The following is a 15,515-nucleotide window of genomic DNA, read 5'->3' as shown; positions in this document are numbered from 1 at the left end:
AGTTTTATGCATGTTATTATATTAAAGTTTAAAATATGTACACTGACATTGTAAAGTTTTTTACATTGTGCTATATCATCCACCATTAATTTATATTACTTTTGTTTGAGAGTCAATGATAGTTAATAAATCAACGGTGGATGATTGACTGACAGTGTAAAAAATATTTACACTGTCAGTGTATACATATTAAATCCATTATATTATTTATGTTTTATTATTGTTGAGAAAAAATAATACAAATAAATGATAGATAATGTATTAAACATATATTAATTTTTATACTATGATGCAAATATATTAAACTCTTATTTTTATTGGGAAACATTTAAATCCTCTAAGCTATTCATCACTGAACATAATTATGTTGCTAACTATTCTAAAGGTTATTATCAATTGTATCCAAATCATATAAGTGTCTAAGATAGATCAATATAGACAAACTACTATCTTTCTTGTATGTAGACCTGTCAAAATGGATTGGCCTAGTCAGGATAGCCCGCAAAGCCCAAAATTATAGGTTTGATTATTGTATTACGTATTTTTTATTGAATCCAAAAAATTTAGTTGGATCGGTTGAACTATCTTAAAATCAGGTTCATATCAGGCTTACCAAGGGTAGATTTGGGGTATTTGTTTCTTCGTTTTTGGGGACCTTTGACTAGTGTTGTTAAAACCGTACTGATTATCAAACCGACCAGGGTACTGGTATAGTGGTACAGTGGTTCAGTAATTAAACTGCATGATGGTTCAACCGGACATACCTACTTATATTTATATATAAAAAAACCTATAACAAAAAAATTCCGAATAGGTAGATACTCAAATTTATAATCTACTCAAAATTCATATAAACAAACAATTTCAAGTCTTTAACGAATTCAAAGTCTAAATAAAAAAAACATATATCAATCCAAAAGTATCACTTAACAATCGCAAAATATAAATAAATGACACAAGTTTACAACTCACTCTACAAAACAAATAAATTTGGAGTTTTAACATTTAACATCAAGTAGTCAAAGTTGTCTCATATCAATATTATATTTTTCCACCAAATCCTATTTTCAGAGAGTACTCCCAGATTACACAAATGTCACTGAGATTACACACCATTGTTAGGAACTAAAATGTGTAATCTATGTATGTCTTGGAAGCATGTGCATTGAAGTGTTGAAGAATGATTGGAAAGATGAGTCACCTTGTAATGGGTTTTTAAGTTTTTTATTAAAAAAAAACAAATATGTATAAACCGGCCGGTTTAGTAAAATATCAGTCGGTTCACCGGTTTTGACCGGTTTTGATATTTGACCGGTTCAACACTTATACGTACCGGTTAGAAGTCCGGTTCACCGGTTTTCCAATTGAACCGGCCGGTACGAAATGGTTTTTACAACACTGCCTTTGACTATGTAATAAGCCTTAGGTGAAGATTATTTTATGACATAATGATACTAACTTATAATAAAAAATATATAATAAATATTAATGTTATGAATTTTGAATAAAATAATAGAGTAATGTTTATAACATAAATATTTATAAATTATAATAATATTATAAAATAAAATATGATATAATTGTCTTATTTTGCAAAATATCATTTTAAGTAAATAAACAAAATGGTGTATCATATTAAATGAGAAGAAAAATTAAATTATATAAATTCTATATTTTCTATCTTAATTATGTATTTAATTAGATTTAATTTTTACGTCAAAAACATAAAGAAAAACAAAACTAAAAAATAACATAATTGTTTACCATAGAAAATTTTATACAACTAAATTCAATTCGTATCGGTTCATAGTGAATATGTTGATAATGAACATACAAAAAATCTTGGTACAAAAACTAAAAAATGTTGATCAAATATTGCGATGATGATATAGAGTTTTTTATAAATTGAAGTTATACTACTATTACTATAAATTAATATGATAGTGTCCAAAAATTTATATATTAGAGTGAAGTAACAAATTATACCCTATTAGACAGTAAGAGTCCAATGAAAATGAGAAATTTAATAAATTGTTTATGTTAAAAACCATATAATTAAATTTAACATCATATATTAACTCAAACACAATACATTATATCAATGAGTTTGGTTGAATTGGAGATGAAAAGTGTGTTAAAAAATTATAAATTAAAATCAAGTGATATATATTTTTTAAACATAGATGGATAACTTGGAACCCGCTTAAGGCGAGTTTGGGTTGCAATTTGATATACATCAATTGTATTCGAGTTTTTTATATCGGTCCAGTTTAGCTCGAACCCTATGCGGGTTAACCCAAACCTATCCAAGTAACCCATTTTGACAGGTCTACTCTGATGTAGTATTCTTCATCATATTAATGTCTTCAATGGTTTTAGTTTTCCACAAATTTCTAACAACCTTTTACTTAATAGGAACATACAACCTGTAGTAAATTCATCTTCACCATAAATGGTAAAGATGCATTGTATTGTCTTCACATCAACTTAGATCTTTCATCATTTGAAACATGTACAAATGTCTTGCAATTAAAGACTTGCAAATGATCATACATGACATTCTTGCCAACCAAATCTTGTTTGACACCTCAATATTCAAAGCAACTATATGACTAAAATTAATAACATGTACTGTTGTGTACAAAGCCTCACCCTACAAATACATACGTAAAATTTATTCAAAAAGCATACACACAACTCTTTCAATCAAAGTGTTATCATCTTCTATGTCAAGCCATTCAAATAGAAGTTTTAGGAGGAGTCTATTCATGTCTAATACAATGTTTCTTATAATAAACACCAAATGTTCCTCAATATTCACCATTGTTGTCAATATGAATACATTCCAGATTCTTCTTTGAGTGTCTATCAACCAAACCTCTAATTGTTTGAACTTCTTCAAAACTTGATCCTTTGTTTTCAAATCATAGACAAAAATCTTCCTTAAACAATCATCAATCAAATAACAAAGTAAAATGCACAAGCAAATGATTTTACTTCAATGAGCCATAAATATCAGAATGCGCCAATTTAAACAACTTCAGTTTCCCTTGGGATGATTCTTCGTAAAAGATACTATGGTCTGCTTAACAGTCATGCAATGAGAACATTTCTCCAACTTTGCCACCTTCAATCTGAGAAGCACATCCTTTTAGCTAAACAATTAGGACATTTTCACTAATATGACTAAGGATGCACTACCATAAAGAAGTCTACATGTCCATGATAGTCACACTATCTTTAGCAACAATTACTTTTGTCCAATATAATTTAGTAATTTTCTCTTTTCTATCCAGAAGCAAGTTATCTCTAATGTATTCTCATTTTTTAGAATCAAAGTGATTATTATAGTCATCATCATCAAGCATGTGCACATAAATCAAAATGAAACAGATATAAGAAGCATGCTTAACTCCTTTAAGCAACAACTACACTCTTGTGTTGGTCTACAAATAAACGTCACCAATATCAACCTTAGGCACACTATATTTACATATCTTTCAACACTATAAAATCACCAAAAGTGTAAGACGTGAAAAACTCCTTCCTTGGTGTCATATGCACTATAGCACCACTATCAATTATCTACAAGCTCTCACCTAATACAAGATTAACTGAATCATATTCATGAAAAATAATATGATCGTCAAAAATATCAGTAGTAACATAATCATCATTGTAATAGCAATGACAATTCAAATAGAGTAATATGCAATAAATAATAATTTCCTTAACTTACAATAATCTATGTGGTGCAATAACAATTAATTACAACAACTATAGATCACACAAACAAAGGGTACACATATTTTCACTTGGAAAACCTTCTCAATAAAAAATATACTAGAAGCTTGCCCATACCATGAATTGAAGAAATGGTTGATTGTACACACCTTTTATGCCGATCTCGATTATTCTGCAAAGCAACCTCTGGACTTCGCGTCAGATGGACCATTGATGAATAAAAAGATATCAGAAGCTTTCAGGATTATTGAGAATGTATCATCCAACTACCATCAATGGGCTCATGAAAGAGGGACCAATCTAAAAAGAGCTAACATAATCAACATCAAAGTTAATCATATACATATATGGTCATCTCGGACTGGGATCCTCCATCCCAAAATGTTGTTGTTCCCATGTCTCTATCCAATAGTATTCCATAAAATAATATAAAATATTGATTTATTTTTTATAACTTTTTTTCAAATTAAATAATACATTTTGATTGACTTGAGACACCATTAAAAACGCCAATAAGTACAAGATATCTTCATTCGGTCATCTCAAAGCTGAATATTAATTCCACCCATTAGATAAATTGGAAAGGAATCAAGCCAATGTGGTGAGCACTAGCAATCTATAGTATGATAGTGTGGGATTTGGGAATGCACCTGACCTAATTGTCAATTAGGGATTGAGCCCAAGTCAGGACCTATGGGAGAACAAATTATTGAATGTCATAATTTATATGACTATGATCAATAGGACAAAATCAGTCAATTCAACCCATCTTATAAGGTGTATGAAGAAAATCTTGTTCCCGACCTTAGCACAAATTTGATTAGGACACCAAAATCATCAAGAAGATCTTGAAGACTTAAAAAGAAAAGTTATCAAGATAAAGATGTTGTATAGTCCTTTCCTAAGTCTTTTAATTATGTTTAACCATAATGCTCAAGTTATAAAATATTTTTGAAACATATTTGAACTCGGAATCAAATGAACTAAATTTTTAAAAAGCTAATTAGCAGGTTACTTGACCTGAAAAATGAGTCACTAGGCCTGAGTAACGAGTTACTTGAATTGGGTAACAGATTACTCAAACTGAGTAACAAGTTATTGTATAGTTTTAACACAGCGTAACTGATTACTCATTTGGATATAATGTCTAGGTAATCGGTTGCCTAGTAGAGTAATCAATTACTGAGATGTGTTACAATAGATTTTCAAATCCAAAATGAATGTTTGTCATTCCAAATGCCTCTTACCTTTACATAGGGGTGTGATGGCTGGTTGGAAGTCTATTTAAAGACACTAAGACATCCAATTCAAAACACATTCATGACACACAAATTTCTTACTTTTTCACACAATTTTCTAAACACTCTTGCAAATCAACTTTGTGATAAACTTTCAGAATTTTCTGAAGTTGCTTTAAAGTGTTTTTCTAAGTTTTCCTACACTAAAACACTTGAACATATTGTGTTATTCATAGTGAAAGACCATAAGGATTGCAAGATTAGAAGTGTCAAATTATTTTAGCAATATAGTCATTGTTGTATTCTTCATCTTTGTTAAAATTGATGTAAACTTTTCACCATAGGGTGTGATGGAAAAGGAAAGAGAGATAATTAGAAGATGTATTTCTTCTATGGATTGTCGTGAGTGTGTATTGTACTCAGAATCTCAGGTTGAGATTTATAATTACAACTCATCAAATCAGTAAAATCTCTTAAGTGATCAAGAGAACTAAGCATAGCCTTCAAATGAACAAAAAAGTAAATTAATATAAAAACTGATGTATCTCTCTTCTTTCCCACTCTTTACTTTCATTTTCTTTACTTCGATTTTCTACTACATATTTTTGTTACCCTACTCTATTTGTTTTAAAGTTGTGAGTTAATTGTGCAGAAAATTAATTTATTCCCTCTTAATTTCTCATCTTATACTTCCAATCACGTTGTCTCATGTATTGTTCATTAGGTTAAGATGAATGAAAAATTGATTTAAAGATTAGAGCTTGATAAGAAATGCTCCCCACTGATATTATAGGGACTACACATTTAAGAAGTGTTCCCCACTAGGTGTCCTCTAAGATCTTAACTCCTACAAATAATTGTCTACATTAAATTGAATTTGAATATAATTGGCGTTTTCAGCTCCAATAATGACCACGTGATCAATGGTACCAATGTGACCATCTCATTAATTTTCTATTGTCCACTTCTGATTAACAGAGCTAAGTGGACAGTTTTAACAGGATCCTTACTCCTAGCATTTATTTGTCTAAGATTGAAAGAATAATTAGCATATATGTAAAAAAAATGGACTACGAGCAAATATATTAATATATTATCGCGTGATAATTTGGTTAAGTTGGGTATGATAATAATATAAAACTCTCCTTCCAAATATTTAATGCAACTAAATATTTAGTATTTGAGCTGAAGATTGATCAACTGTCTCAAAAACATGGTGTTTTGAGGTCTAAGAGCAACCACAATAGTTATTTCTTATTCTATTCTCCACTGTGTCATTCTTATTTTTTGATTTTTGTTCTTAAATAAAAATAATTTGTTGTTGTTCTTAGCCAAAAGAAAGTGATGAGATGAATAGATGTTAGGGGAAATGTAGATATTGTGGAATCCCAAATAAGAATGATGTTTGTTATTGTGAGAAAAAATATATATGTTATTCTTATTTCATGAGGAGTTGTAATAAATTATAAAATAATAAATGTAACCCAAATAAATATAAAAGTTGTATTTGCTGCCGGAGATACTCTCATATTTCACCAACTAATATAAAACTTTTACTTTTTAATTTTTAATTTTTTCTGTTTATTTAAATAACATTTTTTAATTAGATGAAGTTCATGGGGACAAGATTAGGAACAACCCATGATCTCTGGGTTTGAGCTTGAAGTTGGGTTAATGATCTATTCTGGGCATGAGCAAGTTTGGAAGAATTTAATAGAGGTTGGTAATTATCCACTGCTCTATTTGGTGGAAAGTTTTTAAACGTAGTATAAACTATAAAGGATTTTAGGAATGTTATACATATCTATATTCATCTACATAAATTTATCTTATTTGTTGTACATATTTGTATCCATTTCATAGGTGAGAACCAATATTATGAAACTAGAGTCGAGTATTAAATTTGAAGATGTTTATATTAAGTTTAATCAATTAAAGTGTTCGGTTACAATATATGATGTCTTATATAATTAACAATTGTCTATAAGTATAATTATATAAATGTATAAAAATTATATATGAATAACTATATTAAAGTAATGATTTTTACATTTTTTGGACTAAAATAAAACAAAATATTAGAGTATTGTTTTATTTTTTTTAAATTTTAAGTGAATCTTACGGGGTATTCTAGTTTAACACAACGAGACCGAAATTTTCTCAATAAAAACAATTCAATCCATCATTTAATTAAGACTTTAACATTCATTACAAGTACTTCTAGAGTGATGTGTGAGAAGAATTATCCTAATTGAAATAACAAATGTCCATCATTTCTTTCTTTACAAGATTACATGAGAGTTGAATTTGCCACATAAGGTTACTAGCACTCTCGAGTACTTATCCACAATAGCAACTGAGCAAACATAATCTTGTAAATTAAAAAAATATGATTGATCATTAAAAGAATCATAATTTAAAAAAAAAAAATTAAATTATTATTGTTGATGAAGAATACAAATAAGCAAATTGGAGTATACATAAAATCACCTATAAATTAGAAGGGTCTTTTTCTATATATATATCCATCATAGAAGCTAGATCACACGTGAAGTGACAAGCTTGAATAACATTTTATCCTTTTTTCTTTCTAATTTCTGATTATATTTCCCCCTTCACCTGTTATCACTCTTCAATGAACTAAATCTATGAAAGGGAAACATTTACTTAGTTGCTTAAAGTAGATTGTTAATGGTTGAATTAATCATCCAATTTATTACCACGTAACTATATTATTGAGAATGAATTTCCATCAGTATCAATGGCTTAAGATTATAAGCACTTTTCCCTATAATTCTTTTTGAGTGGATTCCCGGGACAAAACAAAGTGAGTAACATTTTGTGTTTAATTTAGGTATATTCATATCAATAAGTAAGTAATCTTTTGTATTTCTCGGTATTATTTTTAGGAATCAAACTTCAAACCTTTTAATTTAGAGAATAAAATATATTTTTATATATAACTTATCTTCTTAAATTTATTTGATACGTGCCTTATTTATTCTTTTATTTTATATTTCAAAATGAAAACTTCTTAAAAAAATAGAAATAATATACATGTTAAAGTTAAATACTATGTAGATTTAAGGATATAATTATCTCTTGATATACAGAGATATATTATTCTCTTTAATTTACTTAGGAATATTTAATAGAGTCTTACACATAATATCTATACCTTTCCATATTTACTCATTTACCTTGGTGAAATCAATGCACATTCTCTCAAGAAAAAGAAACAAAAATTCAAGACAAATGAGGAGTCAGAATCTGAAGCCCAAAAAAGATAGATGATAGACCTATTTTTAACATTCTCCCACTTTTCCATTTAAAATGAAGATATTGAATGGAAAGTGGCTACTAATAGACCTAAATATTCCATGCATCCTATCAGAAACCATCAGGTTAAAATATTAATCGATTCGTACCTTAATATTTTATATTATTAAGTCAAGTGTATTACTATTTTTTCCTATTTGATTCCATCGCATTAGAATAAATTGTGTTAACGATAAGTATGAATTATTAGGGGGTTTTAGTCAAAAAAAAAAAGTTTATTTTACATTGGTGACTAAGATATTTAATAATTGTCTTAATGTATATGTATTAAGCTAAAGTGACATTTAAAGTGAGAGTAGAGAATATATATTTATGGTTGTATTAACTAATGTGATAAGGGAGGTCAGAAATATAAAAACACAATATTATTATCTTTCTTATAATTTATAATCTAAAAACATAATTTCTATCAAGTCTAACATTTCTCTATATATCAAACATAATATTTTCTAATATAAAATTATTATCTTAAGATTAAGATTGTATTTATAGTAGTTATTAATATTTTCATCTTAATAAAGCCTATATGTGCATCACCTGTTGACTGTTCCAACTAATTCCGTATCTTAATTATGAAAAAAACTTACTTTTACGGATAATTGGTGCTTTTGTTCCTAATAAAAATCAATATACTTAATAAGTTATCGATGAAAATATTATATATATATATATATATAATAGGTATGCATTTATATATAACAATTACCTTACTATTTTATTTTTAAGGGAAATCACCATATACATCTAAATAACAATTTCTTTCATGAGTGTAATATATATCTATAGTTTGTAAAGATTTATACAGAATCAACATATTATTCATTATTCATTTGTAATATTTTTGTTTAAGAGAAAATGATGATCACACATGAATATTGAACAAAAAAGTAATGAAATAAAAAACTTTTACATTATCGGTGTATAAACTTTTGTATATATCTATAGCATAACTTATAGTTTCACATGTGTAAACTTAATTTCCAAGTTTAAGATAGGAAGTTCCTACCCAAGAATTCATAGAAGGAAAAACTGCATATACTACAAGTGATCAATTGAGTTATTATCATCTAAGTCCCCAACAAAATGTCAGCATATAGTATAATAGAGTTATCATCATCTTCTCTTCTTTCAAATATGTGAATAAACAATATCTTGAAGAAGCCCATTATCCCTTGAAAAGGGCACCTCTTGAGAAAAAGTACTACTAACCTTTGAAGATGTTGTTGAAGAAGAAGAAGAAGAGAAACCAAAAGAGGACATTGTATTGAAGAGTTGGTGTTTTTGGTGTTGATAATATTGAGATACGTAATTTCCACCATGCATTATTGAACCAAAGTTGGTGCTTGTTCTAGCCATAACTGGGCTTGAATGTGTGTGTTTGCCTTCATAAGTTGTAACTACAATGCTTGGATCGGTAAAAGACCGTTCTACACGTTTCTTTACATTACATGAAGTATTGGTGCAACGATAATAGCTCCTGTTATATACATAAAAACATTTGTTATTAAGTACTAATAACAAGTTCTTATGTTACTTTGTCAACCACTCAAAGTTTTGTAAATAATTAAGGATTTGTGTGGAAAAAAATTTGAGTTTAAGGGTTTGTTTCTAACTTGGATTTTAGAGGGAAATGAAAGATTTTGAGAACTATTTTAAAAGTTTATTTTAGGGTTTATCAAACATTTTTGCTTCATCATAATCTCCAAAATTCATCTTGCAAATTAAACAGACATTAAGCTTAATCAAACCACATGTAAAAAGAAAAAATGGACACAAACAAGCCGAGATATAATGTATGAAAAGACAATCATATTCAAGTTAAAAACATTCGATAATAAGAATAGTTGTACCCGTAAGTTTTTTCCTATTTAAATCAAACTCGAGTTTTATCTATGTAAAATACAAAACCCACTTGCATTGCTGCCATACCTTATGAGAATGTTTTTGGCTTGAACATGTACTATCACAAAATAAACAATATTTATTTTCTTTAATCGCTAAGTTATTGATGGAAGAATTTGTAAAATGAAAGTTATCGGATGATATATAACATTTCCAAAGGTGCATGTATGAAGTAAGATTATATTAGTGAAGATTGAAATGAAAGAAAATATTACCTAGGAAATGGGCTATTTTTCACAGCTTTTTGACCATACTTTCTCCATCTATACCCATCTTCAAGATGATCAACTTCACTTTTAGTCATGAACGCGAATCTAGGTTCTCTTTTTCTCTTCTCATTTGTCTTCTTGGTCTTTGACCTAAACCCAATAATAATCATATCTCACAAATCTTCAAAATCTTATAGTATAGAAGAATGTTCCAAAATTACCAAACCAATGCATTGAATTGCATCTCACAAAATTAAGAAACATAAAATAAAGAACTTATTTATTTCCTATGTGAATTGTCAAATATGATATATTCCATTCACATTAGTAACACATCAAAGCAAAGTTAAGTAGAAATAAGAACGGTATGTACTTTATACTCAACCACCCCAAATTATACGGTCCACCCTATTAAAGAGACGCAAGAGATAGAAATTTAGTTTGAATGAGACTAAACTCAACCGAACATATCTCTCATAAAATAAAATAAAACCATAAGCTTTAAAAGGAATATATAAAAACAAGAACAAACTTGAAACCGATCCTCCCGTGTTGGAGTGGGAAGTTCTTATTTTCCTTTTGTTTTCAATAAGAAAAATGTTATTTTATTATATATGATAGAATAAAAGTACCAAACAAATATTAAATTTTCATTTATTTTTATATTTATCTCTCTCATACTTAATCACCCACGTGGCTACTTCCTCCACACATATATGTAGTATCACACATGAAACATGACATATTCACTCACTCATGAAATTAACATTAGAAATCTTCCTCATTACCCTATAACTTAAATAAAATTAAAACTCCATATTTTTAATTAAGTATTACATAATTGCATAAAGTAAAAAAGAACCATCTAAGTGAGAGAAACAATATACATAAAATTTATTCTAAAAATAAAATAAAACTTACTTTTTGTTGGTGTTTTGTTTTTCATGTAATTGTTCAACAATTTTATTGTGTTCATCATTGACTACTTCATTGGATGCAGATGAAATGAATGAAGAGTTTGGAGTGGAAGGTTGGTGAGTGTTCAAAACCTCAAAACACTCTTTCAATGTTATCTCTTGTTGATCTTTGAGAATGGAAGACATAGTTGATAGTTGAGGAAAATCAAATAGAGGATCACTATTTTGAACACCAAGTAACTCCATAAACCCTAAAGATGAATTCTTTTCCACTTCACAGAAATCAAACATGGTAGAGAAAGGAATGAAGGGAGAAGATCCATTAATATTCAAACTATCCTCCATCTTCAAACCCATCATCATAATCTCTTTCTTTTCCATCTCAAATACTCAAATTCTTCATTTTCTATGTCAAGGACACACTACCTTAAACCTTTCAGGCCCTGAGATAGTAAGATAGGGTTGATCTGGTTTATAATAGTTAGGTGCGAGAGAGAGAGAGAGAGAGAGAGAGAGAGAGAAAACGTGTTTAAAAGGAAGTGAGAAGTATTTGTGGCTTTGGGAGAGGATTGAAACTAAGCAATAATTTTATCCTTTTTACACTCCAATTTGATATATATCAAGAAAATATATATCTATCTACTTATTATTATTATTATGGGTTAGGTTCACCTTAGTTAGTATAAGATAAATATGCATTGAGATGTTAAGTTTATTAGTTCTTTTGTTTTTATAAGTAAAGTTTATTAGTTCTTGAAATTATAAGTTTTTTATTTCTCAATACAAAGTTGTTTTTGCTGGACCTCTTATCCCATCCTTAAATGCTAACAATTTCCTTAAATTAAAGTAAGTATAAATTGAGAATTTAAGTCCACTAATTATTAAAGTTGTAAATTTGTCATTTTTCAATATAAATCTAGATTTTAAGGCATTTATTCTTAACTATAATTAGGACTGAATTTTACATTTTTCAATTATTGTTAAGGATATGTTATCCACAACACATATGTTATCTCAAGGAACTCAAAAGTAGATATGTTACTTGTAAGTTTTTATATTTTAGCAAATAAAAAGTTATGCTCTTAGCTTATCTATACAATCTATATTTTTTGGTTTCTTATACTCTGATCGGTTGAGGATAACAAATTTTTTATTTTTTGTAAGTGTGTATTATTATATTTCATATTTTTGTAAAGTTAAAATAATATACACATATGATTAACACATATTTTAAGTATCATATACTTCAAAAATTTATATGTATAATAAGAAATCAAATGGTTAACGTTGATTCATATGTAAAAGAATTAATCTATACTTTATGAGTGCGTGAGTTTCATCTCATTACCAATGTAAGAAATTTATGGATGGTCAAATTATAAACACTCTTTGTTTTATTGTTTTTTAAAGGCACGTTTTTATAGAGAGTTTAAAATTTATGCAACTACAATGTAACTGTCAGTATATCATTGATTTATATTATTTTTACTTGAGAGTCAATAATGATTAATAAATCAATGATGGATGAGTATTGAAAATGTAAAAAAATACTTAAACTATCAGTGTATACATATTAAATTCTTTTGTAAACATCAGGAAAAGGTACAATTGTGGGAGGGGACATTGAATTTTTTAGAAATAATTAGAGAACAAGACTTTGGCTTGGCTAGTAAGTTAGAAAACACCAAACTTGACTGTAATTGAATGCATGAGGGTTGCCAATGGTCTATACTTTCATACATAGCGTTTGACCGGTTGAATGTGTGTGAACTAGATGAGAAATTATTACATATAAATATAAATTAAATTACACTGATATCTCGAATCTTTAATAAAATTACATTGACATTCCTAATTCTTAATAAAATTATATAAATCACCTCTACTTTTTTGTACTTATATAAATCATCTCTAATCTATATACATAATTATAATAATGATTATCCTTGTGGTAGGGATAATTGTGACTTTTTAAGGAAGTTTGTAAATTATGCTCTTTCTATATTATAACGAACTAAAAATAATGAAAATTTTGTTGAGTCTTATACTATTTGAACTTGTCTTCACAAAAATCATCTTAATTATACTAATCAATCTATTTTTGTTTAAGAGATTATATGTTTTTCTCTAATGGGGTAATTAATATAATGTATATGTATAGGAGTGATTTATGTAGGTGTTATTTAAAAGTAAAGGATAATTAGTAAGAGTAACATTCTAACCAATTTTTCTTAATTAATAATTAAAATTAATAATATTTACTCCAAATCAATTAAAAGAAATATGACTGATCTATCGTATCTAAAAGTTTCTCAAACGAGATTTTTACATGCACTCATTGACATGTTCTAGATTCTAATGCCATTTTGTTCTTGTTTTGACCTTTTCATTTTTTTTGCAAATCATTTGATGATTTAGAAATCTAATACATATTTATAATTTATTTTTAATTATAACTTTTTTTATTACTTTTCCTTTTCACCTCATATTTCTCCATTTCCTTTATATTTAATTTCTAATGTGTATTAAATGAAGTTCTTTTAATTAAATTGTATGAATTTTTCATATAGAAGTTATTTTCACTCCTTAAACTATATATATAACTTTAAACCAAAAAACAAAATATGAAAGAGAAGGAGTCCTAACAAAAGGATATATAACGCTTAATTCACATATAGTATACAATACCAATAAGACGTTGATTTAGTGGTGTAAAGTCTTATTGGATTATTAAGGTCTATAGTTCAATTTTTATGAAGAACATTTGTTGGGAGGGGCAATTACGAATCTAAAATAAATTATTTTTTATCCAAAAAGATGAAAGGATATCATAATACCCAAAAAAACAAATATATAGTATATGTTGAACGTGAGAATTCAGGTACGAGTATTGGGTAAATAAAATAGTAAAGATTCTCGTTAACAAAAACAAAATACAGGGAAGGTGCGTAAGAGATAATACTCTTTGTAAAAATGCGTTAGGTGATATAGGTGAGGTTTTTGGTACTTCAATTTTTCTCTTACAAATGTATTTCACCACCTTCAATTTTTTTATTTTCCTTTACTACCTTCCAAAAATAAACTTGTAAATAAACCTTAAAAGTCGATACACCCATAAATATATCAATGTACGTAATCAGACCCATTCATGCATATGTGATTTTTATTAGGCCAAAACGCATATACCATTGACATATACACAAAACTAATCCCCAATTATACAAATCCACTTTTATGACTAAGGAGCAACAAGAGAAATGCCAAACGGTATCCATATTGAAAAGGCAATTCGAGAATAATTAAAATAAGAGTAAATTACTCTGACATTCTCTGAGTTTTATCGAAATTACACAAATCATCTATATTTTTCTACACCTACATAGACCCCCTAATTTTTATACTTTTATTATACTGACCACCCATGCATGAGAAATAAGTGTAATTTTTTAAACAAAAAAATATGATAAATACAATTAAGTTAAACAAAATATGGTATAGTGTGGAGACAAGTCCAAATAATATATGAGTCGATACCTCTTTATTATTTTTGGTTCCTTATGATATAGTATAAGAGCAATTTAAACAATATCTATTTAGAATTGTTGATGCATTTTATAACAAAAAATAATAAAGATACATTGATTTGTATATTATTTGGAATTTTCCTCACAATATACCATGTTTTGTTTATTTATCACATTTTTTTGTTTAAAATATTACATTTATTTACCATGTTGTGGCGATCAGTTAATGAAATTATATAAACTATGAGAGATTTGTGTATAGGTATAGAAAAGTGAGGGGTGATTTATGTAATTTCACTAAAACTCAGGGGGTATCAGTATAATTAACTCTTAAAATAATGCACAAATAAGTATGATGTATACAAATGTTTTCGAATAAAATTATTAAACAAGTGAATGAAATATTCCTAAAATTTAAGTGGCTAACCTTACAACTAGTATGTGAAGTTAATTTTTATAAAGTTAAAACAAGGTTAATTTTGAGAAGCCGAAAAAGGTGGGACTTTCCTATAATTAAAGCCTAAAACATGAGCAAACTACACAAGAAAAAGGGAAATAAACAAGAAAAAAAAGTTTCAATATGTTGAAGGAAACTAGCTTCTTTTGTCATGCTTCTTTTTTTGTGATGGAAAAAGGAAAGAA

The 15,515-nt window shown here is 27.8% G+C and overlaps 1 protein-coding gene across 1 annotated transcript; it reads right to left on the bottom strand.

Annotated features, from left to right (window-relative positions):
* Positions 9,242 to 11,829, bottom strand: LOC109329142 (probable WRKY transcription factor 23). The gene is made up of 3 exons (XM_019562817.1): positions 11,354 to 11,829; positions 10,439 to 10,582; positions 9,242 to 9,798 (listed from the first exon to the last, which is right to left on the bottom strand). Exons 1-3 carry the CDS (start codon positions 11,728 to 11,730, stop codon positions 9,450 to 9,452), a joined length of 870 nt encoding a protein of 289 aa, XP_019418362.1. The 5' UTR covers positions 11,731 to 11,829; the 3' UTR covers positions 9,242 to 9,449.

The sequence above is a fragment of the Lupinus angustifolius genome, chromosome LG16, assembly GCF_001865875.1.
Source record: "Lupinus angustifolius cultivar Tanjil chromosome LG16, LupAngTanjil_v1.0, whole genome shotgun sequence".
In the NCBI taxonomy this organism is placed as follows: domain Eukaryota; kingdom Viridiplantae; phylum Streptophyta; class Magnoliopsida; order Fabales; family Fabaceae; genus Lupinus; species Lupinus angustifolius.
Note: the sequence above shows the minus strand (reverse complement) of the source record. Positions and strands in the feature narration are given on the sequence as shown.

Excerpts from the sequence above, each read along its gene's own strand:
- LOC109329142 (XM_019562817.1), bottom strand. The coding sequence starts at position 11,730 with ATGGAAAAGAAAGAGATTATGATGATGGGTTTGAAGATGGAGGATAGT. Across the intron at positions 10,583-11,353 it reads AAACAAAACACCAACAAAAA|GTCAAAGACCAAGAAGACAA; the intron begins GTAAGTTTTATT and ends TATTGGGTTTAG. Across the intron at positions 9,799-10,438 it reads AAAAATAGCCCATTTCCTAG|GAGCTATTATCGTTGCACCA; the intron begins GTAATATTTTCT and ends TGTATATAACAG.